The following is a 24511-nucleotide window of genomic DNA, read 5'->3' on the forward strand; positions in this document are numbered from 1 at the left end:
AGAAATTAGCCAGACTATTAAAAAAAATAGAAAAAAATTAGCCGGGCATGGTGGCGCAGGCTTGTAGTCCCAGCTACTTGGAAGGCTGAGGCACGAGGATGGCTTGAGCCCAGGAGTTTGAGGCTGCTGTGAGCTAGGTTGACGCCAATGGCACTCTAGCCAGGGCAGCAGAGCAAGACTCTGTCTAAAAAAAAAAAATTCCTGGGCTTAGCAAGCTATCCTCCTGCCTCAGCTTCCCAAGTAGCCTGCAGGCACATGCCACCACACCAGGCTAATTTTTGTATTTTTTGTAGAGACGGGGTCTCACTCTTGCTCAGGCTGGTCTTGAACTCCTCAGCTCAAGCAATCCTCCCGCCTCGGCCTCCCAGAGTGCTAGGATTATAGGCATGAGCCACTGCGCACCAGCCTGCTGTCCCTTCTTATAAAAGCCCTAATCCCATCATGAGGGCCTCACCCTCATGACCTTATCTAAATCCCAAAGGCCCCACATCCTGATACCATCACACTGGAGGTTAGGGTTCAACATATGAATTTTGTGGGAACACCATTTAGTCTGTAGCACCATCTACGTGAATGAAGCTTTCTTTCTCCATGTTATAATTACTTTATAATTTAAGTCAACATTCAGCGTTTATTCTTATGCAAATATTATTTAGAGTTGAGCATAGTAAACGTTGAATTCTTTCAGTTTTAACTAAGGTTAATAATATAGTATAATTTTTCTATATGCTTAATCTTCTTTGTAGCTAATTTGTCTCATGTTTTTCCAATAGCCTCTCAGTAAAGTTTCCCACAAGGCCAATCACATCAGACAATCAGAGTTCCAATTTTTATCTTGGAGGTACTTCTCCTGGGGACCTCCCTTCACTGTCATCTGTGGAATTCCCTTTGTCTTTCTATCCGGTTGAATTTCTTGTTTCCTTATCTTCCTCTTTCTTGGTTTCCTTACACATTTTGGTGAAACAAATCCCCAAATAGCTTCAACAGATTAGAAAGAAAGTAAAATGACATAAGGGGTAGAAATAAGAGCCTTTAACACAGCTATCTTTTAAGCCACTGCTCCAATCTGGCCTGGTTACCTTCTGTGTCTGGGGCTCCTGTCGCTTGGATTTCCCTTCATCTGGGGGTTACCTTCACCTCTCTTCTGTGTAGTTCTCCTGTTGATTTATTCCATGTTTCCTGTTTTAAAGTTTATGCCCTCATTTTGATGGGTCATAGCCTGCAGTAGATACCTGAGAAAGAATGCATGGAAGGTAAATTTTTTAGACATTCCATATCTGGAAAAAAATTGAATTCTCCTCTTGTTCTTCATTGATAGTTTTGCTGGATAATTTACAGGTTAGAAATCATTTTCCTTCAGAAATGTTAAAGCATCAGCCATTGTCTTCTAACATCCTATTTGCTTTTAAAAAAGGTTAAAAGTGGGGGAGGGGCGAGGAAAAAAAAAAGAAATAAAAAAGGTTAAAAGCCTTTCTTGTTTCTGCTCCTTTGTAGGTGACCTGTTTGTTCTTTGATTGTTTAAAGAATCTTCTCTTTGTACATCTGAAATTTCATGATGTACCTTGGTTTGGGTCTATTTTCATCCATTGTGCTGGCTACTCAGAGGAGACCTTTTATGTAGAAATTCATGTCCTTAAATTCTGAGTTTTCTTGAGTTATTTCATAGTTCATTTCTTTCCCTTCATTTTCTTCAGTCTTTGGGACAGCTGTCTTGGAACTTACTAATCAGATGTTTGAATTCCTGAGCCCATCCTCTAACTTACTTACTTTATCTCACCTGTTTTTTCATTTTTTCTGTTTGGTTGGTTTTTGCTGTCTTTTCTAGGAGGTTTTCTCCATATTATCATATAATGTTTCTATCAAGTTTTAAATTTCTGGTATCCTATTTTTAATTTCAAAAACTATTTTTGTTTTTGAAGGATTATTTGTGTCCTCCTTGTAACCTCCTATTTCTTTTTCACTATTGTTGTTAGAGCTGGTTCCCCTCGGCCCCAGGAACAGAGAGGCAAAGTCACCGAGGCTGCAAATGGCAAAGGAGTTTATTGGCTAGCTCGAGCTAGGGTCCAAATCCCAGAGCACCAACGCAGTGGCCTCTTCTAAGGGCTAGGACCCCGCCTTGGGGTAGAGGTTAAGCTTTTATACCTTTTTCTGTTTTACACACGACACACAGGTTTCACATGGCACGCTGGGCACACCTTCCCCCCTCCCCTCCTTAGTTCATTGGTTCCTTTAAAAGTGGCTGATCGTGTTGGCTCCTGATTGGTTCCTTTAAAAGTGGCTCCAAGCCTCGGGATTTTCGCGCCGGCGCCAGTTGTGGTCAGCGTCATTTTGGGGAAACCGAAACTTAGGCCTACTCCAGGAAGTTCAGCCTGTCATCGAGTCACTTCTGCTCTTATTCCTGTTTCTGATTAACTACATTTAACAAACAATTAAGAGCAAGCACGGTCACAGAAGCAAATAGCATCAGTTAGAATCAGAGAGAGCACATTTTTCTCTAATCTCTAATCTTAAACAATTCGTCTCACACAAAGCAAAGTATATTCTCCTGCTATCAATTCCTGTTTTTCATTGTAATATCTTTTCTCTCTAGATTATGGATTTTTTTTTTTAATGTTTTCTTCTTCCTCTTCAAAGTTTCTTCCAGTTTGTTTTTTGGTCTCAGCTCTCTGCCCTGTTATACGGGCTTTGCATTCTTCATAGATCTGGTAATCTTGGTTATCTGCCAATGTTTTAAGAGTGCAAAGCTGTTCAGATTCTCTGAGCATGTGGATGGGGCTTATGAACTTTGAGCTTCATTGTAGATTGACCTGGCTAGGCTGTGTTAGCGAGTCCCCAAAGTCAATATCTTCATCTCTTTTCTCTTATGCTAGCAAAGACCTAGCTGCCAGTATTCTAAGAACCAAGTAGAGGGAAAGATTAGGGATTGGAAGAGTGGGGAAGTCTTCATACTGAGTCATCTAAACCCCATGTTTTCAGTACAATGCTCAAACCTTCAACTGTGTCCCTCAATCCAGAGCCTCTCTATTTTGTTTTACCTTCTTTAGAATGTTTCTCAATCAGAAGTGATTTGCCTCCCAGGGACAATGTCTGGAGACATTTTTGATTGCCATTAAGTGGGGAGAGATGGAGGTTCACTGCTGGCACCAAGTAGATCAAGGACAGGGATACTGTAGTGAACATCCTGCAATGCACAGGCAGCCCTCCACAACAGAGAATTATTGGCCCAAAAAGTCAATAGGGCTGAGGTTGAGGAATCCTGGTCTCAAGAATAAATTTTCTGACTAATGAAAGAGGTGGGACAGCTACCCAGCAGTTTGCAGTAGAGCAGAAGGTAAGGGCCAAGCTACTTCCAAACAGCTTTCAACCGATTCTCCTCATTTAGCCACTCCTGTCCTGCCCCCATCATTGCTTCTAATCCTAGAGGTACCTGAGTCTTTTCAGACTTTACAGCAAGGTCGTTTTGGTTCTCGACTTTCCTGTTAACCAGCTTAGAACTCTGTTCTTGGGGTGGTTAAATCAGTTATCCCTTGTCGATATATGTTCTAAGCTTTTATTAATAAAAATGTATTATTAATACTTTTGCCTCCTTTCCTATTCACCCCATTGTCTTGAAAATTTTAAAAGGGTTTTGCGGGGAGCAAAATTAGATTCATATGTTCAGTCTGACATCTTTACCCAGAAGCCCAAAATACATGCTGAAGCTACAGCAGTTGGCACTGGCAGAACAGTGAACATAAAGGAGTGGAATGGAATAAAGATTCCAGAAGCTGACCCAATATATGAGAATCACCAATACCTGATATTGGATCAATTATCCATCTGCTGGAAAAAAAAATGCTTTTGCTTACTCCATATATAAAACTCAATTCTAGTTGTATTAAAAATGTAAATGTACATATGAAACCATAAAAATATATAGGAGAATATTTTTATAATCTTACGTTGAGGAAAACCTCCTTAAGCAGGTAGAAATAAAAGAGTTAAAGAGCAACCAATTAATGATGTAAAAATTTGAAACTTCTGTTTGACAGAAGACTCCATGAGCTTAAACAAAACTGAATGGGGAAACTGTTTGCCACCTATGTTGTTGGTTACTATCCCTCTTATGTAAAGATCTCTATAAATCAGAAGGTGATTTTTAAAGACCTATCAGTAAATAAAGTAAGAACCATAAGTAGCTGATAAGCATTTGAAAAAATGTTCTACTGGGCTGGGTGTGGTGGCTCACACCTGTAATCCTAGCACTCTGGGAGGCCAAGGCGGGTGAATCACTTGAGGTCAGGAGTTCGAGACCAGGCTGAACAAGAGCGAGACCCCGTCTCTACCAAAAATAGAAAGAAATTAGCCGGACAACTAAAAATATATATATAAAAAATTAGCTGGGCATGGTGGCGCATGCCTGTAGTCCCAGCTACTCGGGAGGCTGAGGCAGAAGGATCACTTGAGCCCAGGAGTTTGAGGTTGCTGTGAGCTAGGATGATGCCACAGCACTCAAGCCTGGGCAACAGAGTGAGACTCTGTCTCAAAAAAAAAAAAAGAAAAGAAAAAATGTTCTACCATTCTCACCACTGCTTAGGAAAATGCAAATTAAAACAGAAACAAGAATACTGTATACATCAGTGGTTCTCAATGTGTAGTCCCTGGACCAACAGCATCGGCGTTACCTGGGAACTTATTAGAAAAAAAAATTCTAACAAATTCTCAGATCCCATCTGAGACCTGAATCACAAACTCTGGCAATGGGTTCCAGCAATCTATATTAAGAGGCCTTCCGGGTGATTCTGATGGTTACTCAAGTTTGAGAGCCATTGCCGCCGTGTAGCCAGGAGAATGGAAGAACTACATTCAACATAGTGGATGACTCTCACCATGTTGAGCAAAAGAAGCCAGACATAAGATGACATACTATAGGATTCCATTTATATGAAGATCAAAAGCCAGCAAAACTAATCTAGGATGATAGAAATCAGGATAATTGTTACCCTTAGAGGAGAAGAGTAACTAGAAGTGGGGGTGGGGTTTCCAGGTGCTGGTCACATCCTGTTTCTTGATTTGGATGCTGTTTATACAGGTTTGTGCAGTCGGTGAAAATTCCCCCGGCTATTCACCCAGGATTTGTACACTTTTCTTATGCTGTATTTCAATAAAGCAGTGAAAGGTAAAATCAGGTTTTTAATCATTTAAAACATGGGAATTTAATCTGGTGAGGGAGGAAGGGAAGAGCACGCATAAGTGATAAGGTAAATAAGTACAAGGTTTTGCACAGCAATTTGGTAGTACTTCTACAGCTTAAAATACTTATCCCAGAAATTCCGCTTCTAGAAGTCTATCCTGGAATTCAGGTATGCAGGGATATATATTATAAGAATGTTTCCTGGACATTTTTGTACAAACATGAGACAACCTAAATTTCCATCCATAGGGGACTAGTCACACGAATTATGGAAAACTGAGCAACTGTTAAATAGGTGTAGATCCGTGTGGAGTGGCGTGGAAGGTGCCCTTCATGGCACTGCTGACTGAAGGAAGCAAGTTACAGGTGCCGTGTACAGAGTGATCCGTATTTATAAGGGAGAAAGAAAAGGATGTGCAGGTGGTGGTTATGAATGCAAGGAAAGAGGTCAGGAAGGGTAAATACAAGATTGCTAATGTTGGCTTTTCTTGAATTTATGACAGCTGAATAGGGGTGGGGGTTGTCATTTCTTTATATTCTTCTGTGTTGATTTTTTACCTATATTTACCACTTTTGAAAATTTTTTTTGAAGTCTTAGCTTTGCCATTCAAAAAAGTCGTAGCCTAAAAAAATACTTATCAGGGAAAAAAATAAACAGTTCTTTTGTACTCTAAACAAATACAGATTTAGGATTTGTCTTAAAAACACACACACACAAAGCAAAAGATGAATAACATTTTTGAAGAGTGATTTTTTATTGGTATTGGTTATAATGGGAGATAAAAGGTTTACTTCTAGATATATTTCAGTTACCTAGTAAATTCGCTTGGGTGAACAATTCTTTTTCTTGACAGGAGCATTCTTTTTACTGTGTTTGCTGGTGAGGTCATGGGTCAAGTATTCCTGCTCTTTGAGAGCTGGCTCAGTTAACGGTATTGTCCCTTTGTGTGAAAGATGACCACTGCTAGCAAATTAGACAATGCAGCCCTGGACGGTACGCTTCGCTTGCTTTAATAATGAAAACCATTTTTGCATTCAGAGCCAAGAGCTGTTAGTTGAGCCTGTTTAGCTGGACACAGGCTTGTGCTGGAAACTCTTAAGCCCTTGTGATCCCATGGAGGGACACCATAAACACATTAGCGGTGCCTCTTCACTCGCTGTTATGTTTCCTGGGTGAATCATCAGCCAAGGGCTGTTCTGACCCTCTCAGTTTGAATCAGGAAGCCCGAAATGTTTCAGATGCCGCCATGCCACGTCCATTACCAGTCTTACTGCTGCAGCGGAATGTCAGAAATACACAGATAGGTTACCTGTCAGGATGAATTCAGGCCCCAAAACCCCATTAGTGTGAGGCTCAGTGCTTTCTGGAATTGTATCTTCAGATCTTGTACATCTTCACTTTGGATAAATTTTTTACTACAGATATAAGCACAAAAACACATCTCTATTAAGGATCTTTTCTTTGGCATGCATATGCAATGTCAAGCAGATAAAAGAACGTCAACATTCAACTCTAAAGAGTGGAAACAGCAACGTTTAGAGTCTTCCCCGCTTTCCAGCGCAGGCATCCAGACTGTAACTGGGATGTGGCTGCTCTCAGCAAGCGGTTTAAAATGTCCCTGGAAACCTGTCTGAGGGCTTAGTGATCCAAAAGAAGGGCCTGAAGTCTTCTCCCTTCAGCATCCACTTTTTTTTGATCCCTGTCTGGAAGTCTCGGCCACCTCGGACTGGGTAGATTGAAAACTGAGCTCATGAACAACCACCTCTCAACCTGTTCCTCTTTCATTGTTCCAGCTGAACAAATGAAACCCTAATCCACTTTGTGAATCTTTCCAGAGGCTAGGGGTCATTCCACTTTATCCTTTCCCTCCTCCTCTTCCCCCCTTCCCTCCCATATCTAATCTATTAAAGTCCTGTCTACTCCTGACATTTGTCCTGAATCCACTCGTTTCTCAATATCACTGCCACCATATTGATCTTGAACACATCATTGTCTCCTACTTGGATTATTGCAACAGTCCCTGAACTTGCTCCCTCACCCTTACCCTTCCCCCCTCCCCTCCACACGCTTGTTTTTCATGTGCAGCCAGAGTGGTCTCATAAAAACTTACGCTGATCTTATCATTTTCTTGCGTAAAACCCTCCCACCATCCTTAGAATAAAGCACAAAATCCGTAGGCCTCCTGAGCTCACAGCATCTGACCCTCCCCACTCTCACTAACATTTTACACCAACATCCTAACTTACTACACTTTCTCACAAGTTCTAGAAGGCAGCAAGGGCCTTCCCACCTCCAGACCTTTGCCTGTGTGCTGAGCTTTACCTATGGTGTTGTTTTCCCGCCTCTGTCTCACTAGGTCTTTCTCAGTCTTCAGGTTATTCATGGGCGTGACCTTCTGTGACGCTTCCTGTGCCTGCCAGCTAGGTTATAGCCCTGGCCGTAGACCCTAACCATTCCCTGTACTTTCCTTCATAGCATTTGTCACCATTAGTGAGATAATTAGTAATTAGTCAGATATCTCCCCACTAGACTTTGGTTGTCTGTGAGCAGGACCTGTTCAATTTGTATCTCACTCTGTCCTCAGGGCCTGAGGAAGCCAGGCATATTGTGGGCGCTTGAGTGAAATCTATCTTCCTAGCCTTGCAGTTAGAATTACTTTAGTGTTTTGTTTCATGCACCACAAAGAAAGCTAAAACAAAAATGAAACTTTGTCCTGAGAGACACAGCAAGCCGGGACTTGCAGCCAGAGCCCACCCCAGACTCCTGGTGCTGTCTCCTGAGGATGTGATTCAGATACTAACTTTTTCATGACTCAGGAATAAAGTCCTCCTCATCCCTGGAAGGTGTTGGAATGTTAGCACGTACCTTACTCCTACCTTCCTTTGTCCAGGACTCAAGACACCTACAGTTTAGGTCCATCTCTTTTTCCTTGATGAAGTCCTCCTCTAGCCAGTGAGTGACATTAATTTGGCTTTAGGGTTGGTTTTACTCATCAGCAGTGGTGCAGAGTTGGATGACCATTGCTGGGATAAATGCACAACTTGTGGTAAAATACTGCATGTCTGCATCTGAACTAGCCGTTGCTCATTTTCCCTTCTGCAAGCACTCTGACCTGCAAGGTGGGCAGCAGTGGCAGGTGGGGAATGTCCAGAGGTTTGTCCCTTGAGAGCAGGTCACTCCCAGGGGCCACCTCGGAGTGGACCTGCAGTCTTGTTCCTTTGACAGGTATCAGCCTGTGAGCAAACTCCCGCCACGGTGTTGTTTGGCTCCATTTGGTGTTTTAAAACTCTTAATTAGTGCTGATATTTAAAAATCAAATTATGTACAAGCTTGAGTTTCTGTGTTCTCCTCAATAAAAAATGGAAGACTTGGCAAAACCGGCCCACAACAATTGGCTAGAACGTAGTTTTAAGAGTACCCTCCACCCCGCCCAAAATAAGACATAGGTTTTCTTATTTGCTGGGGTCCCTGCCTGGCCTGCCATGGTTACCCTGCTGGTGTCTGTAGGCATGTGAGTTTGCAAATCCTGTTATATTTTTAAGTTGTATGTGTGGTATATGCATGAAAGTTGCAATTAACATTCCGTATAATTATTTTTTTCTTTGTCCCTACTTCCTTTTTATTTTCTACTTTTGCCTCCCTTTTCTTTTCCATTCTGTTTCTGCCATTTTGCAGGTTCTGGGACTGCTGGTGTGGACACTTATCGCTGGAACTGAGTACTTCCGAGTCCCTGCGTTTGGCTGGGTCATGTTTGTAGCTGTATTTTACTGGGTCCTCACCGTCTTCTTCCTCATTATCTACATAACGATGACCTACACCAGGATTCCCCAGGTGCCCTGGACAACGGTGGTAAGGAAGCCATAGGTGGTGGTCTTGTCCAGTTCCCACTGGGTAGGATGGCATTAGTCCTCCACTAATCAATTCAAGATTGTCTCTCTGCCCACAAAGGGTGGGCCATGGCATGGAGAACCCAACATAGCAGATGAGCTCAACATTATGTAATTAGCTCTCAAGTGTTTTACACCTGAGTGTGAAACCGGGCACATTGGAAGGAATTCCTTTTAGGCAAAATTGCAAACCAATTCTCAGAAGACTGAATCAAGAAAAGCTGGGTTCTCTTATGCAGATGTATTTTATCATTTCCCTGTAAATAATGTCACCTGGAAATAGGTGTGTCAGGGCACCAGCCTCTGCAGATCTTCTTCAAACCTCTCCTGGGGCCACAGCCTTAACCCTTTGTACATCATAGCTCTTTGATGTTAGAGCACACAGTACACAGAGAGTTAGAACAAAAAAAAAGAACACTGCTGTTGGAACACACAGGTATCCTCCTATTTGGAAGCAAGAATTGTCAGGGGTGATTGGATTTCTGTCCTGGCTCTAGGCTGGATGCAGGAAAAACGAAGGTGACCACACCATCTAGAGGGAAATAGATAAGAAAATGTGTAGATACAGTACCCCGTGCCACATGCCACAGTGGGGATATGTACAAAGTGTGATGGAAGTTGCCACCTCAGCTTGGGACAACTGGGAACTCTTCAGAGAGGAAGTGACATTTAGCTTCATCCTGAAGATCAAACATACAGTGTCCTAAGTGGATTCGCAGAAATAGAAGATGAGGTTCCCCGTGCCTTGGAGCATTGGCCATCTTATTGGGGAATTTGAAGAGGCCGTATGATTTCTTTTAAAAATCCAAGTAGTGCCTCATGTGTGTATGTAGAAAACGGAGCTCTAAGGTGATACTATTTTTTTTGTTTGTTTACAACCAATATATTAGAAAATATTCAGTTCCAAATAACTGACTTATGAACCAAATTTGAAATATAGTCTATTTGTGGATTGTAGACTGAAGTGAAGTTGGCAGGCTTTCAAACAATGCTATCATTGTTCACAATGCACCTGGCTTTGTTCTTTCTAAGTTGCCTATGGAGCTAAGCCCCCAAGAAAACAAGTCTCATTTTATTTCACAAAGCAGATTGACTCTTGGCTATTTCCGCAAATTCAAAAGTGAGGATTCTCTTATTAAGGTTTTCAATAAAATGTGGCAGGTTTGAAAAGTAATTCCAAACGAGGTGCACATAGCTGTCTAGGGCAGCAGAAGCAATCTGTTGGAATCAGTGTTCTGCTTCCCTGTGTGGGCATCAGGAAGGAAAGACTCATTTGAATGTTGGATTAAAAAAATCCAAGTTAGCCTGAAGAGTTAGCACCTTGCAGTAATAGTAACTATGGGAACGCGGAGTGAGGGAATCATCGAAGTGAATTGGGGGAACTTAAGGAATGCCCTTTTGGAGAAAGGTGAGTCCTGGAGGAGGTCTTGAAGATAGTGACTGTGAACTTGGATGAAGAGGAACTTGGACAGTGTAATAGCAAATTGTTGGGATGCAGGAGTGAACGGTACCTTTATTCCACTTTTGCCTGAGTCTCAATTTCTAATTACATTGTCTAGATCAGAGGTTGGCAAACTTTCCTCTGTGAAGGACCAGGTAGGGAGTATAGTAATCCTTGTGGCCTATGCTCTGTCTGTCACAGCTGCTGGACTCTGCTTGCAGCATGAGAGCAGCCACAGGCAATTTCTAGATGAATGAGCAGCATGACTGTGCTTAAGTAAAACTATTTACAAAAACTGGTGATAGGCCAGATTTGGCGCACAAGCCATAATTTGCTGACCTCTTGTCTAGATCGTACAGTCTTTCTCTTCTTAAGCCTAAAACTCCTTCATTGATTTATTACATTAAAAATTTTAAACTATTTGTCTTTTTTTTTCTTCTGGTCAAGCGAAGCAGTGGGAGTGGAGAAGGAATAAAGGAATCTGTTAACTATGTCTTTTTTTGAGACAGAGTCTCACTCTGTTGCCCTGGCTAGAGTGAGTGCCATGGCGTCAGCCTAGCTCACAGCAACCTCAAACTCCTGGGCTCAAGCAATCCTACTGCCTCAGCCTCCTGAGTAGCTGGGACTACAGGCACAAGCCACTGTGCCCGGCTGATTTTTTTTTTTTTAATATATATTTTTAGTTGTCCAGATAATTTCTTTCTATTTTTTTTAGTAGAGACGGGGTCTCGCTCTTGCTCAGGCTGGTCTCGAACTCCTGAGCTCAAACGATCCATCCGCCTCGGCCTCGGCCTCCCAGAGTGCTAGAATTACAGGTGTGAGCCACCGCGCCCGGCCTGTTAACTATGTCTTTAATGGCACTTTTAAAAATATGAACAATGCCCCCTCCTGGTACGTCCTAGTTTTAAAATAGTTTGATTTGCATTATGAGAACTTACTGTCCTAAGGTGTGTCCCCATTTTATAGATAAGGAAACTGAGGTTTGGAGTCTTGTGACTTTGCACAGTCACATACAATAGGGGTCCATGTCTTTTTCGTGATCTCATCCTGCTCCAGGCCTCCTCCGCCTGAGCAGTAGTTAAGAACCCCAACCAGAAGTCAGGAGACTGGGACTTTTAGTCCCTTCAGAATGGTTTATTCATTAATCTCCTTAAGCAAGGCTGTCGGCCTCCGGGTCAGGGGTTGCACACTCACATGTGTGAGGGACCAGACAGGGTCAGGCGAGAGAGCAAACTCAACTTGGTATTGAATTCTTGCCACCAGACACACTTTCTTAGTATATTAAGCAACTTGAGAATATTCTTCACTTCACAGAGAAGTAAGCTGGAAATGTGCCACCAGGATTGCTAAATCTGTTTGTTTTCCTAAGAGAATCCAGAAACTGGGCTTTTTTGTGAACTCCCAATTTTAAAATGTTTCCAGCCATATTTTTAAAATATCATTTGCTGCTAGCAGACACTACAGGTCAAACATGTCTGACTCTGGTTGGGGTTTTTATTTACTGTTCCAACTAAAAACACCTCTGTAATGTCTCAGAGCATTTGTGAGTTGGGTAAACAGTATTAACTGAATCTCCAGAGTGAGGACTGGAAAGAGTTTCCACTTACCAACTGAAGGCTCTGACTATAAACTTCTGTATTGCCTGTTTCCCAGCAGAATCTCTCACAGAGCAGCCTGGGGGTTCAGCTACTGCCCTGACTGCTGTTCCCCAGTGTGCGTCAGGACTATGGCGAGTGTCAGGCCAGGACTTTGTGCTGAGGCAGGTTCCTGGTGCTGGAGCGGGGCTCCTAGGGTCTTGCTACTCAAAGTGTGGTCCCCGGGCCACGAGCAGCACTGGGAGCTTGCAAGAAATGCAGAATCTCGGGCCTCCCTCCAGACTGATTGAATCAGAAACTCTGTAGAGGGCTTGGGAATCTTTCATGACAAGCTTTCCAGGTAATTCTTAGGCACCTAAAGTATGAGAAACACTAGTTTAGAAATAGTTGTAAGTCTGTAATCCGTGAATGGAAACCTTTGGGCAAGATGTGAATTAAGGCTTTTTTTTTTTCAAAGTTTAGAAAGGTAATGAGGTAAATTTGGTGCATTTAGTACAATATGTGACACATGCCCCTGAGTCTGGGACAGCATTGTAATAAGAAGACACATGAATATTTCCATAAGAACACATGAAATTTCCTGCTAAGAGGAATAATAAAGACCACATCACCCCCATCAGTTCAGTCAGCTTTTGTTGTCAGATGACTTTTGAATTTACTCTTGGTTTCAGAGCATTTAGGGAACCTAAGATTGCAGGGAAGGGATTGGTAGGCCTGGGAACTTGGCTGGAGACCACCCATGGGACACTGTAAAAAACTGGGGAGTTTCACAATCTTGCATGTGGTTTCCCAGTTGATAAGGCATGAACTTTGCATTGGAATCCCATCTTAACAATAGGCCATTACCTTAATGTGTCTGAGGAGGTGCAAAGTAACCTGTATCCACTTTTAATATGCAGCGGGACCCACAGCTGGTTCTTGCTAGCACCTCTAAGCTCCTGGGCTACAACTGTTTCAATACCATTTACCCAGAGAGGCTTGGATGTGTTTTCTGACAAATCAGATTTGAGCTAAAAAAAGTTCAAAGCAATAAAATTTGCCCTCTTCATAGCACTAAGCACCCTTCCACAAGTGCATTTCCTGAGGATTCATCCTCAGTAGCTCATCCCTGCTGACCTCACTGCAAACCCTGTGAGCTCCACAGCGCAGAGGTTGGTTGTCTCCTCCTACCATTTCTTCAGTACCTACTGCATGCCAGCTGTCATGCTGGGTCCTTCATATTTTATATAATTTCATTTAATCTTCACAATAACTCCACAAAGATAGAATGGATTATTTCCATTTTGCAGATGAAGAAACTGAGGCATTGGGAGGATGTTTGATAGCCAGGAACAGGATGCAGGTCCTCTAATGCTGACTACAGTTGTCAACCCTGGAGTCTGCCTGCCTCCCAATGTACACAGATATCTGAGTTCTCTAGCCCTTGGAAGTGGCCATTCCATTGTGCCATCCTGAGCAGTACGTGCCAGCCCAGGTGTTGTGTCTTGGCAGTCTTTTCAGCATAGCAGCTCTGAAAGTCGTATTTGTTATCTCCCAAAAGACCCTTCCACAGAGGATGGTGCCAGAACGGAGCGCTTGACTTACTAGCAAGGGATGAAAGACATAAAATGGGCACCTTCCTGTTGGTTCTGTCTCCAGTCAGCCTACCTGAACCCGCGGAAATAGGTCCCTGCTGTCACCTATTGCAACGTTGCCATGACCAGGGTCCACTGAGTCTTCCTGTCTCCTATTAACCAACCAGTCCAAGTGCCTTAGTCTGAAGGGCACAATCAAGTTCTAAATGACTGCCCCTAACTGACCTCTAATTGATACAATCATTAAATGGGAGTAAGAAAAGTAATTATGCAAGTGGAGCACGTTACAGATTACACAGCTCTTTAACAGTGTTGGCTCCTTTGAGACGGATGAGACTTGTATAGTTCTTCCCATTTTGTAAATTAAGAGTATAATCAGTTTGATTATAGGTATGATCCCTATGAAAGATTCAAAACAGCATTGGTTTAAAACTTACTTCTCTCTCCTAAAATAGCCCAGAGGCAAGTCAGCCACTCTGTGAGTCCAACCAGAGCCCCAGGTCCTCCTGTCTTGTGGCTCTGCCGTCTCTAACACTTGGCTTCTGGCCTGTGGCCCAGGCTGTGGCAGCGTCAGCACCTGCCATCACATCCATATTCTAGTTGGGGGAAGGACAGGGCACACTTCTCACTGTGAGGCAGGATGCCGAAGTCGTGTACATTACACCTGCTCACGTTTCTATCAGCCTAGCTGTGGTCATGTGACACTCCTCCTCCCAAGAAAGGAGGAATTTTCATTCTAGCCATGTGCTCAGCTAGAAATTCTGTTACCGTCCTTCCCTGTATGGGGAACTCGGCATGTGTAGGTGCTTCAACATGCATGCTCCAAGATGTTCATTTTAGTAGTGTTTGCAGTCATGGAAAAACTAGGAAAATGAAAATGCCCATCCATAGGGGAAAAGTTAAATCGTGAGGTGTTAGTGCCAAATGAAGTCAGTCTGTTTGGACTGTCATGTAAAGATGCCTTTGGTATCTTTTTAAATAATAATATAAAAGCAAGTTATATAACTGCATGGCTCCATTTGTATAAAAGTGTTTGCTTCTGCTCCAGAAGAAGGGGTTGAGGTGGAGAGGGAGACGTCTCCTTTTAACTCCAGACTGTTCTTTCCAGATTGGATTTTGTTTTGTTGTCATGAAAATGTATTACCTTAAAAATTTTTTTTTGATGTTTCGAAAGTAATACATGGCTAGTTTATTAAAGAATAAGTTTAACTCCCACTGTAAAAGGGTGCAGAATGAAAACTAAAGTCTTCCACTACTCAGAGGTAACAACATTTAACTATTTTTACGTTCTTTAAAAGGTGGGCAGTCTTTTACTTGACAAATAGTAAATGTGCATCACTCTATATTTGAACAGGTGATGTGGGGGAAAAAACCCCAATAACGTTGGAGGATTTTTTTGTTTTTGTTATAATGTACTAAAGTGTTTGTAGACCAAAAAACAAATAAAAAACATGGCTGACAATCACAGCGAGTCACCCAGGGAAGCCAGGGCTGCTTTGGGTACACATTTCTAATGGCACATGCATGTCTTGGGCAGCTGAACCCTGGTTCTAACCCTGATGAAGCCCTTATCATAAAGACTAAGCTGTAACCCAGTGTGAGCAAAGGGTGGTAACGGATATACAATCCATCACGGAATGCTGGGGCCTGCATTTAGAAAATGCTAAGTACCTTTTTTTCTCAGAAAAGAAAAAAATTGCTTCCTCCCCTTCCCCCAACCCGTTGGTCTGTATCTCTGAACTACTGAGGAAAGATGTTGGACCACAGGGGGCCTATTCCTGGAGATGCCGCCCTCTTCCCACCTGCATCGGTTTCTACATTGGTTTCACTCCACCCCTCTCCCTCCCCCGTGTTCAGACAGGACCAAGCACATGTCAGAGTATGGTTTCCTGGAGTTTAAATATAACTGGAAACCAAATACTACTTGGATTTACATATCTCTCTTCTCTAAGAATAGGAAAAAATAAGATGAAGCCAAGGATGAGCTTAGTTCCCAAAGGGCTAAAATAATACCTATAATCTCCTTTGTGGTTTTGAGAACTTGCATGTAGGACAGAGGAGCTCACTTAGATGTCCCTCCCTGCTGGGAGCTGCGGGTTAGATCAGCTGGGCCTGTTTTGGGGGAGGCTCTCTCCCAGCTCTACATCTGGACACCTGCTGAGGGCTGAATCAAGAGCTAAATGGGCGGTGCAAAGGCACTATATGTAACCAAAATGTTTGTACCCCCATAATCTGAAATGTAAAAATAAATTAATTAATTTAAAAAGCAAATGGAAGGCTGGGGGTGGTGGCTCACACCTGTAATCCTAGCACTTTGCGAGGCCAGGGAGGGAGGATCGCTTGAGCCCAGAAGTTGGAGGTTGCAGTGAGCTGTGATGATACCACTGCATCTCTAGCCTGGGAGACAGAGTGAGACCCTGCCTCAGAGAAAAAAACAAATGCAGAGAGGTAGGAGGTGGCATCTGGTATATGAGCTGGTGTAAAACCCTCTGAAACTTGCCACCTCCCTAAGGCTCTGCCACTGCCGTCTCAGAGCCTTGCCCTCCACCCTCCCACAGGTCTCCACTTGGGCCCCTTACCACACCCAAGGTGCAGTTCTGGCCACTTCTGAGGTCCAGAAATACCCAGACCCTCCCTTGCTGCCTAAACACGCTACCCCTCTGTCCTTCCCAGGGCCTGTACTTTAACGGCAGCGCCTTCATCTTGTACCTGTCTGCTGCCGTTGTGGATGCATCATCCGTCTCCCCGGAAAGGGACAGCCACAACTTCAACAGCTGGGCGGCCTCATCGGTGAGTGAGCCCTTCATCCCCCGTGGTCCTCCTCCTCCTCCCTCTGCAAGGCTCACTTAGAATCAGGCAGGAGGACAAAGTTATCTGCAGGAAAAAGCACCACTTGCAGTAGTGACAATTTGGCAATCAGCTTATTGGTGTGAAAACATCGAAAATTGATGGGGCCTCCTGATGGCCTGAAGTGGGAGGAGGCGGGAAGACTGTGCTTGAGTGAAAGCCAAATGGCCGGAACATGACAAGTAATTGAAGGAGAAAAACTACTTGAGACGTGCTAAGAATAATCCTGCTGCCTACATTTATTAAGTGGGGGAGGTAACAGAAAATGAACAGAATGTGAATGTGATCGGTTTTTTTTAAAAAAAGTAGAAATGTCTGTGCATTGAGAATGCCTAGAAAAATATATACAATAGAGGTTCCTTCTAGAGACTGGGATTGGGAAACGAGGGAAATGGAATGAGGAACCTCTTTTTAATTTATATACTTCCCTTTGCATTTTGAAACTCTAAGTCTGTATTATTTTTCTATTTAAAACACTAGTATTAAGAATTTCTCTGGGCCTGGCATGGTGGCTCACACCTGTAATCCTAGCACTCCGGGAGGCCGAGGCGGGAGGATCACTTGAGGCCAGGAGTTTGAGACCAGCCCGAGCAAGAGTGAGACCCTGTCTCTACAAAACACAGAAAAATTGGCCAGATATGGTGGTGCATACTTCTAGTCGCAGCTACTCTGGAGGCTGAGGCAGGAGGGTCACTTGAGGAGGACCCAGGAGTTTGAGGTTGCAGTGAGCTATGATGACGCCACGGCACTCTAGCCTGGGCTACAAAGCAATACCCTATCTCAAAAAAAAAAAAGAAAAGAAAAAAAAGAATTTCTCTGAGATTGGCCTTAAAATATCCCATCTTCAAAAGAAGCCTGTTGGAGAGGAGGGGTGGGGGAGGCGGTTAGACAGCAATGTCAAAACGATAACATTAAAGCTGGCTGATGTTGGGGTTCATTATATTCTTCTACCTATATTTGAAAATTTCTATTTAAAGGTAAAGAGTATGGGTGCACATGACCTTAAAAATCACAAGCTTTGGCACGACTGGTCTCAAGTTAATACACAGCAACAGTGGGCTAGAACTGGGCAAGGGCTGCCCCCTTGAGAAGGGCTTGTATTTTCCCGTTCCCCACGCACACGACACATGCCACGTGGGTTTGTCGCTTGCTCTGGCTGCCCAACTCATTTATGTGAACTGACCCAGTAGCAATCTGAGGTTGAGCCCCGGCCTAGATTGCCTGTCCTGAATTAGAAATTATATGCTTTTCTCAGACGTACCACCGCCATATTCACTCTGAAGGAAACTCCCTGAGGTTATCTGAGCAGAACTACAGGCTTTTCCAGATATGTTCCCAAAAATAAAAACAGCATAGCCAGAAATCATCTGAGAAGGAAAGTAATTGAGCCAATAAAGTAGTTTTAGATGAGGAAGCCTGGATTCATGGGAATGTCCTGAGTACATGATTCAATGGAGGTGAAATGATAATTTTGCTAATTAGAACGTGCCCTAAACTCCTCTCTATTATGTTTGTTTTCTCCAGTTCTTTGCCTTCCTGGTCACCATCTGCTACGCTGGAAATACATATTTCAGTTTTATAGCATGGAGATCCAGGACCATTCAGTGACTTACCATTTTGATAATTAAAAGGAAAATAAAAAACGAAGAATCTCACTGTAAAAACAGCTGTAGGTATAATGTATATTTCCAGAGAATTGTATTTAACTAATGTTTTTATATACTTAGTTAAATTTGCTCGCAAATTGTTTGTTACAATTAAACTGGATACTTATTTGCAAAGTGTTGTAGCTTGTAATGAACTCTTAAATATCTTATTGATGTTTTCATAGACCTTATTTTCTTAGACAACGTTTAAATAGATAAATTGCTAATATTAAGAATGTGTCAGGTTTTGAAACCTAACTTTTTAAATGCCAGATTCTTTTTTGATTAAATATTACAAAATCCCCACTAATGTTGTGTCTGATTTGAGAAAGGTGACCTCCAACTGTTGAAGCCAGAGGCTGGGCGCTGTGGGAAACTCTTCCTCCTCACAGGGCTACTCAGGTCTGATGCTGCCAGGAGACACTGGTGCACAGTCACCAGGACAGGAGGCAGGAGAGATTCATCTCCCCAAGTCTGGGGATCTTTGATCTGTGTCCATGAGTCTCACATGCTAACAAGTTGGCCCACTGAGTGCTGTGACTGATGTGCTCCTGATATTTTTTCTAATACATATTAGAATAACAGTATAACCATTAAAAGGATAAATGTCTAAATGTACCTTAAAATCATCTTGCTGACCACAGTGCCATGTCGTACCATATTTTGTGAAAACTATGGGACCAAAAGGTCTCAATATCTCAAATCTCCAATGTGAATATATTATAACTTCATTATTAGATATTATCAGATAGTGAGAAAAACTCAAATTGGCGAAGCGGATATGCACTTACAGGAAATGTTTTTAGGTAGGATGGTTATTGCTTGTACAGCAGTATATCTTGGGTAATTTCTCAATATGAGCTTCTTTTGAAAAGCAAAAAACCACAGAAACGTTAGTATAGTTGATGACAGAGAAGGGAGTTGAAGCCGTGCACTGCTGATATGACTCCCATGGCCTCCACCTCTTGGTCTCTTACCTGTTCAGCAGGTTGTTTATTTCTGTTGGCACTTTGAAAGTGCCAATGAAGAATGTTCTTGGGTTGTAGACTAGGCCCAAAGAGGTAGTGAGGAGGGGGCTCCAAAAATGAGAGGTGGGTGTAGGATATGGATATGTGGGAATGCGGGGCTGCTGGATAGCTCACAAGGCCACTCTGAGCCCAACAGTCAACAAGCCATGGGAGGCTGAGCTTTCACCGTACAGATCTGCAGGCATTTGGGGCTGTGATCTTTTTGGAGCTAATTCCCAGTCATCACTGGGACAGCCTCCCACTTGCTGATTTTGCAGAAAAGCTGAAATAACTAGTCAGAGTTTGTGTGTTCTGCCTTTCTATTCATTCATCTCGCCTTCTCACACTCAGAAGCACATGCACCTTCCACATACCCTGTGGGTTTTTAAAGTACTTTTATTGCAATAAAGACTCCATAAAATGCAGAAAAACAGTAACCTATAGAGGTCAGTTTCTGGAAAGAGAAGCCTGCTTTTATGTTCTGTGTGAGCATGTGTGTGTGTGTCATTTCTGTAATCATGACCACATTTATAGGAAGTAACTTCTGGGGTGAAATGTGCCATAAACCACACTTCAAGATGTTCTCTAGATAGACTATAATTTTAGGTCTTTCTTGAACTGGCAGCACTAAAGAGATCTGTTTCAAAGGAACAATGCCCAGTTTGTGTTCACACAGGGCCACTTGCTGTCTCATCTTTATTTGTGGTTTTTCAGGAGCATGACCCTATGTGTTACCCTGAGACTTTACCAAAACAACAACAATAACAAAAAATTTATTTTTAACTGAAAAATTATTATTTCCTCTTTTGAGTACTGAGAGAGCTTGTTCCTGAATAAGTTTTACATGTGGGTTTTTAGACAACAAAATATTCTCCATTGTTCAGATGAAGCTGTAAGTTTCGAACTGGGTTTGCTTTAATTTTTTCTCTCAAGAAAGAAAAAAGTAAAAATCAAAGCCACACACAATACAGCCAACATAACAAGAAGAGTAGGTTTCTGGGGGTTGAAAAATATTATTACAGGGATAGTGTACAATGTACTTAGACTCCGCTCTGCCATCTGTGCTCACCATCTGCATTCACCTCTCAGCCCTTCCAAAACCTTCATGGGTCCTCTTTGATGGAGCTGAGTGGGTTTGTAATTTGATATATTTACCCACTCAGGGCAAATCAATAAAATGCTTTAGGCAATTAATCTCTCTTTATTGCTATTTCCAACTCATACCCCCAAAAGATAAATATGTAGCCAATATTTGAAAGCTACAAGAAAATCTAAAGACAGGAATGTTCAATATCGATAATTTATTTTTGATTTTTAAGTTGCTCCCTTCATAGGAAAATCCCTTCAGGGGATCAGCACACAAAAGATTTAAATACATATCTCTGTATAGAATACAGATGTTTAGAAGTGCTAACGGAAGATGCAGCTCTAGGTAGAAAATCAATTTAAGGTCCACATTTTTGTCCTCTAGACAATTATTATTTTTGATTGAAAAGATGGGTTTTCACAAGGGAAGAAAACAAGGTTTTATTGAAATTTAAGTGAAAAGATGGATTTTCACACACACAAAAAATCTGGGCGTATGGTAGGATACAGGCACACTGGCATGCTCACACACACATACACATACGTGTGCTCACTCTCAAAGGTGGCAACCCAAGAAGCATTTGTTGGCCTTATGTAAATATTCTCTATGGCTCTGCCTACGCTAATCAGCATAATACCACTCCCTGGCCATAGTGATTGGTTCAAGGATGGTCATGTGACCGAGGCTTGCTTTGGAGTTCTGGGAAAGAAGCATGCTTACTTTTTTTTTTTGGTCACGCCTAATATATGAGATTGAACCTTTACTGTGTGGCAGGCACTGTGCTAAGGGCTTTCCCTCTTTCATCTCATGTAACTCTCAGAACAACCCCATGAAGTAGATACTAGATTATCCTTATTTTACAGATGAGGAAACTGAGATACAAAGAAGTTAAGCAATCTGATAAAAGTCATATAGTTAGTGTGGAGAGCAAGCGTATTAACTGCTGGGGTTATGCTGGAGTTAACGTGAGGATTATACTGAATAATGTATTTAAAGCACCTGGCACACAGTGGCTGCTCAATAAATGTTTTTCCTTTCCATTTTTTTGAATTTTTAATTTTTAATTGATAAATAAATTGTATATATTTTGGGTTGCAATGTGATGTTTTGATATATGTATACCATATATGGTGGAATGATTAAATCCGTGCTTTTCTTCTTTATCTTTTTTTAGACAGGGCCTCACTCTGTCGCGCAGGCTAGAGTGCAGTGACTCATCATAGCTCCCTGCAACCTTAAACTCTTGGGCTTAAGGAGTCCTCCTGCTTCAGCCTACCCAGTGGCTGGGACTATGGGTGCACGCCACCACGCCCACCTAATTTTTCTATTTTTAGTAGAGACAGAGTCTCACTCTTGCTCAGGCTGGTCTCGAACTCCTGACCTTGAGTGATCCTCCCGCCTTGGCCTCCCAAAGGGCTAGGATTACAGGTATGAGCCAGCATGCCCAGCCTGTGGTTACTCTTTTAATAGGGCTCTTAGAAGGAACAGTGAGTCTCTCCTTGATGAGAAAATATGTAGCCAGAAAGTTGTTTGCAAATATTTTGTCACCGCAAGGGGGAGCTAGTTATAGGATAATGGTAACAAAGGAAGAGCAAAAAGGTGGAAAGAAAACTTTGTCAATGATAACATCACTGAGCCATTGAATCCATTCAGCCCTGAATGCTACCAAGCTCTGACTTTGCAATTACATGAGCAATTCTACCCACTTAAACTAATCTCTGTTATTTGCAACAGTATACATCCTAACCATTACACAGGACGTCCTGGCAAATAGCTTTTAAGCACAGGCATAAAATCTTGGTTCTAATTTACTTTCTGATAGTAAGTTCCCATAGGGGCCTAGGTAGATGGCAGTAATGATGGGAGAAGTCAACGTTAGCACCAGTACTACTTAGTCATGGAAGGGCAGAAAAAGGAAATTCTGAGAGCCTATAGGAGAGTGACTCAAGCCTCGTCCTGCAGCTGTTGTTTAAGACGGCAATTGCATGGGAAGATGCACACTCACAGGAGTACCTCATGACTGTCTTTGGTCATTGCAATAGGAAAGCTTAGTGTGAAAGAAGAACATGAACAATCTGGCCTCCAACCATTTTAACGTGTGAGAACTCTACCTTGTGTCTCAAAGACAAATAGTCATTCTTAAGAGGTGGCTTCCTTCTCTGTAAGAGTTGGCCATCAAGTGCCAAAGAACATTGACTCTATAAGAATGAGGACGAGGCCTAAACTCCTGGAAAGAACTTAGAGATCAAAAGTGGTGCATTTTTTTCAAATTAAAACCACAATGAGATGCTACTTCACACCCTCTAGAATGACTAAAACCAAAAGAACCTGACAGTACCAGGTGCTGGCAAAGTTTTGGAGCATCTGTATTCTCATACATTGCTGGTGGAAGTGTAAAATGGTATAATTATTTATAAAGTTAAACATACACTTATAACCCAGCAATTCCATTCCTAGATGTTTACCCATGATACATATGTCCACAAAAAGATTTCTGCAAGAGTATGCATAGCAGCTGTATCCATAGTTGCCCAAACTGGAAACGACCCAAATGTCCATCAAATGGTAAATAAGTAGACAAATTATATATTCATACAATGAAATACCTCTCAACAATAAAAAGGAACAAACTACTGATACACATGACAACGTATTAATAGATGAATCACCAAAATACTATGTTGAATGAAAGAAGCCAAGCCAAAAATATTATGTTTGATTCTATTTATATGAAAGTCTAGAAAATGCAAAACAAAGCTATAGTGACAACGGGAAGCAGGTCAGTGGTTGCCTGAGGATGGAGGTGGAAGGATTGGCTGGGAAGGCGCACAGGGAGATGTTCTGAGGGGCCCAAAGTATTCTACATCTTGACTGTGGTAGGGGTTGCATAGGAGTATACACTGGTCAAAATTCACAAACTGCTTAAAATGGGTGCATTTTTCATGTAAATTATACTTCGATAAGCTTGATTTTAAAAGGAAAACAAAGGTGAGATTGTTAAAATGTCCATTACATAGTCCTTATCCCATCTGCCATGCTATGGAATTATTTTTACCTTCTATCTCCCATCTATTTAGTGATCTTTTGGAGAGTTGGGATGGTGGGTTTTCGTCTCCATCTTGCTCTGGAGCTCAGCACAGTGCGTGAACACGGTATGTGTTCAGTTAAACATCTGCTGAAGGGAAGAGTCTAGGATGTTAATGAAGAGTTCTGGGATACCTTGAAGGATTAGCAGGTTAAAAAGCAACAGAGGTAAACCAATAGACAGCAGCAGGCCTGAAGGAGGCTCGTGAAACCAGTGCTGCCGGGATGGGAGACTGCCCGGCGGATGCCGAGCTTAGACCTGCGCCAGGAGGCCGCTCTGCAATTACAAGGGACCCAGCACTGAGCAGGCCAGCAAGGACCTGGAAGTGGAGAGCTGAATCTGTGGATGCATTTGTGGTGCTGGGAAGTAGGTTGTCAGAAACGCGCTTAACAAATGAGAGCTACCAGGTGGTTAATGAGCTGAGTACTTGGGAAAACACACAACTAGCGGATGGGTTTCTAAAACATATAAATGACTATTTGTTTATGCGCTGTAGGGCCTAATAACTGCCAACCATTTAATGAGATGGAATTAGGTTGAGCCATGTGAAATTGCCAATATTAGACTCTCTGTCCTACAAAAATGGCAATTTCACATGATTCAACCTGCAACTTTATGTGTGAGTTGCTTTCACACATCATGTCAATTGATCCTCAAAAAAATCTTTGCCTTAAATTAGGCAGGTGTCCACAGCTCCATTTATAAGGACAATGAAATTTCCTTGAGTGGCCAGTGACTTGCCCGAGGTTACACAGCGGGTAATTGGAATAGCTCCTGGTCCCCAGCTCCTCCTGCCTCATCTGCTGAAAATGTCGGGACTATGAGAAAAGGAACCAGGTGAAAACTATGCACGGTGTGGGGATTAGGGGCTACAACATTTCCAGAAACCTATTTGGCAATATATATGAAAAGCCTTAAAATTGTTCCCGGCCAGATGAGATCACTCATGCCTGTAATCCTAGCACTTGGAGAGGCCAGGAGTTCCAGACCAGCCTGAGCAAGAGTGAGACCCTTTCTCTACTACTATAAAACTAGAAAAATTAGCCTGGCATGGTAGCACTCACCTATAGTCCTAGCTACTCAGGAGGCTGAGGCAGGAGGATTGCTTGAGCCCAGAAGTTGGAGGTTGCAGTGAGCTATGATGATGCCACTGCACTCTAGCCCAGGC

At 42.4% G+C, this 24511-nt stretch overlaps 1 protein-coding gene across 1 annotated transcript in view; it reads left to right on the top strand.

Moving 5' to 3' along the window:
* Positions 1-18468, top strand: part of CMTM8 (CKLF-like MARVEL transmembrane domain containing 8) — a 124108-nt gene extending 105640 nt beyond the window's left edge. The window contains exons 2-4 of the mRNA XM_012646888.1: positions 8850-9023; positions 16345-16461; positions 18043-18468. Coding sequence (XP_012502342.1) covers positions 8850-9023; positions 16345-16461; positions 18043-18126 — 375 coding nt within the window. The 3' untranslated portion in view covers positions 18127-18468. The remainder of the gene's footprint in view (positions 1-8849; positions 9024-16344; positions 16462-18042) is intronic.
* Positions 18469-24511: the final 6043 nt, after the last annotated feature.

This window comes from Propithecus coquereli, unplaced genomic scaffold (assembly GCF_000956105.1).
Source record: "Propithecus coquereli isolate 6110/MARCELLA unplaced genomic scaffold, Pcoq_1.0 Scaffold251, whole genome shotgun sequence".
In the NCBI taxonomy this organism is placed as follows: Eukaryota; Metazoa; Chordata; class Mammalia; order Primates; family Indriidae; genus Propithecus; species Propithecus coquereli.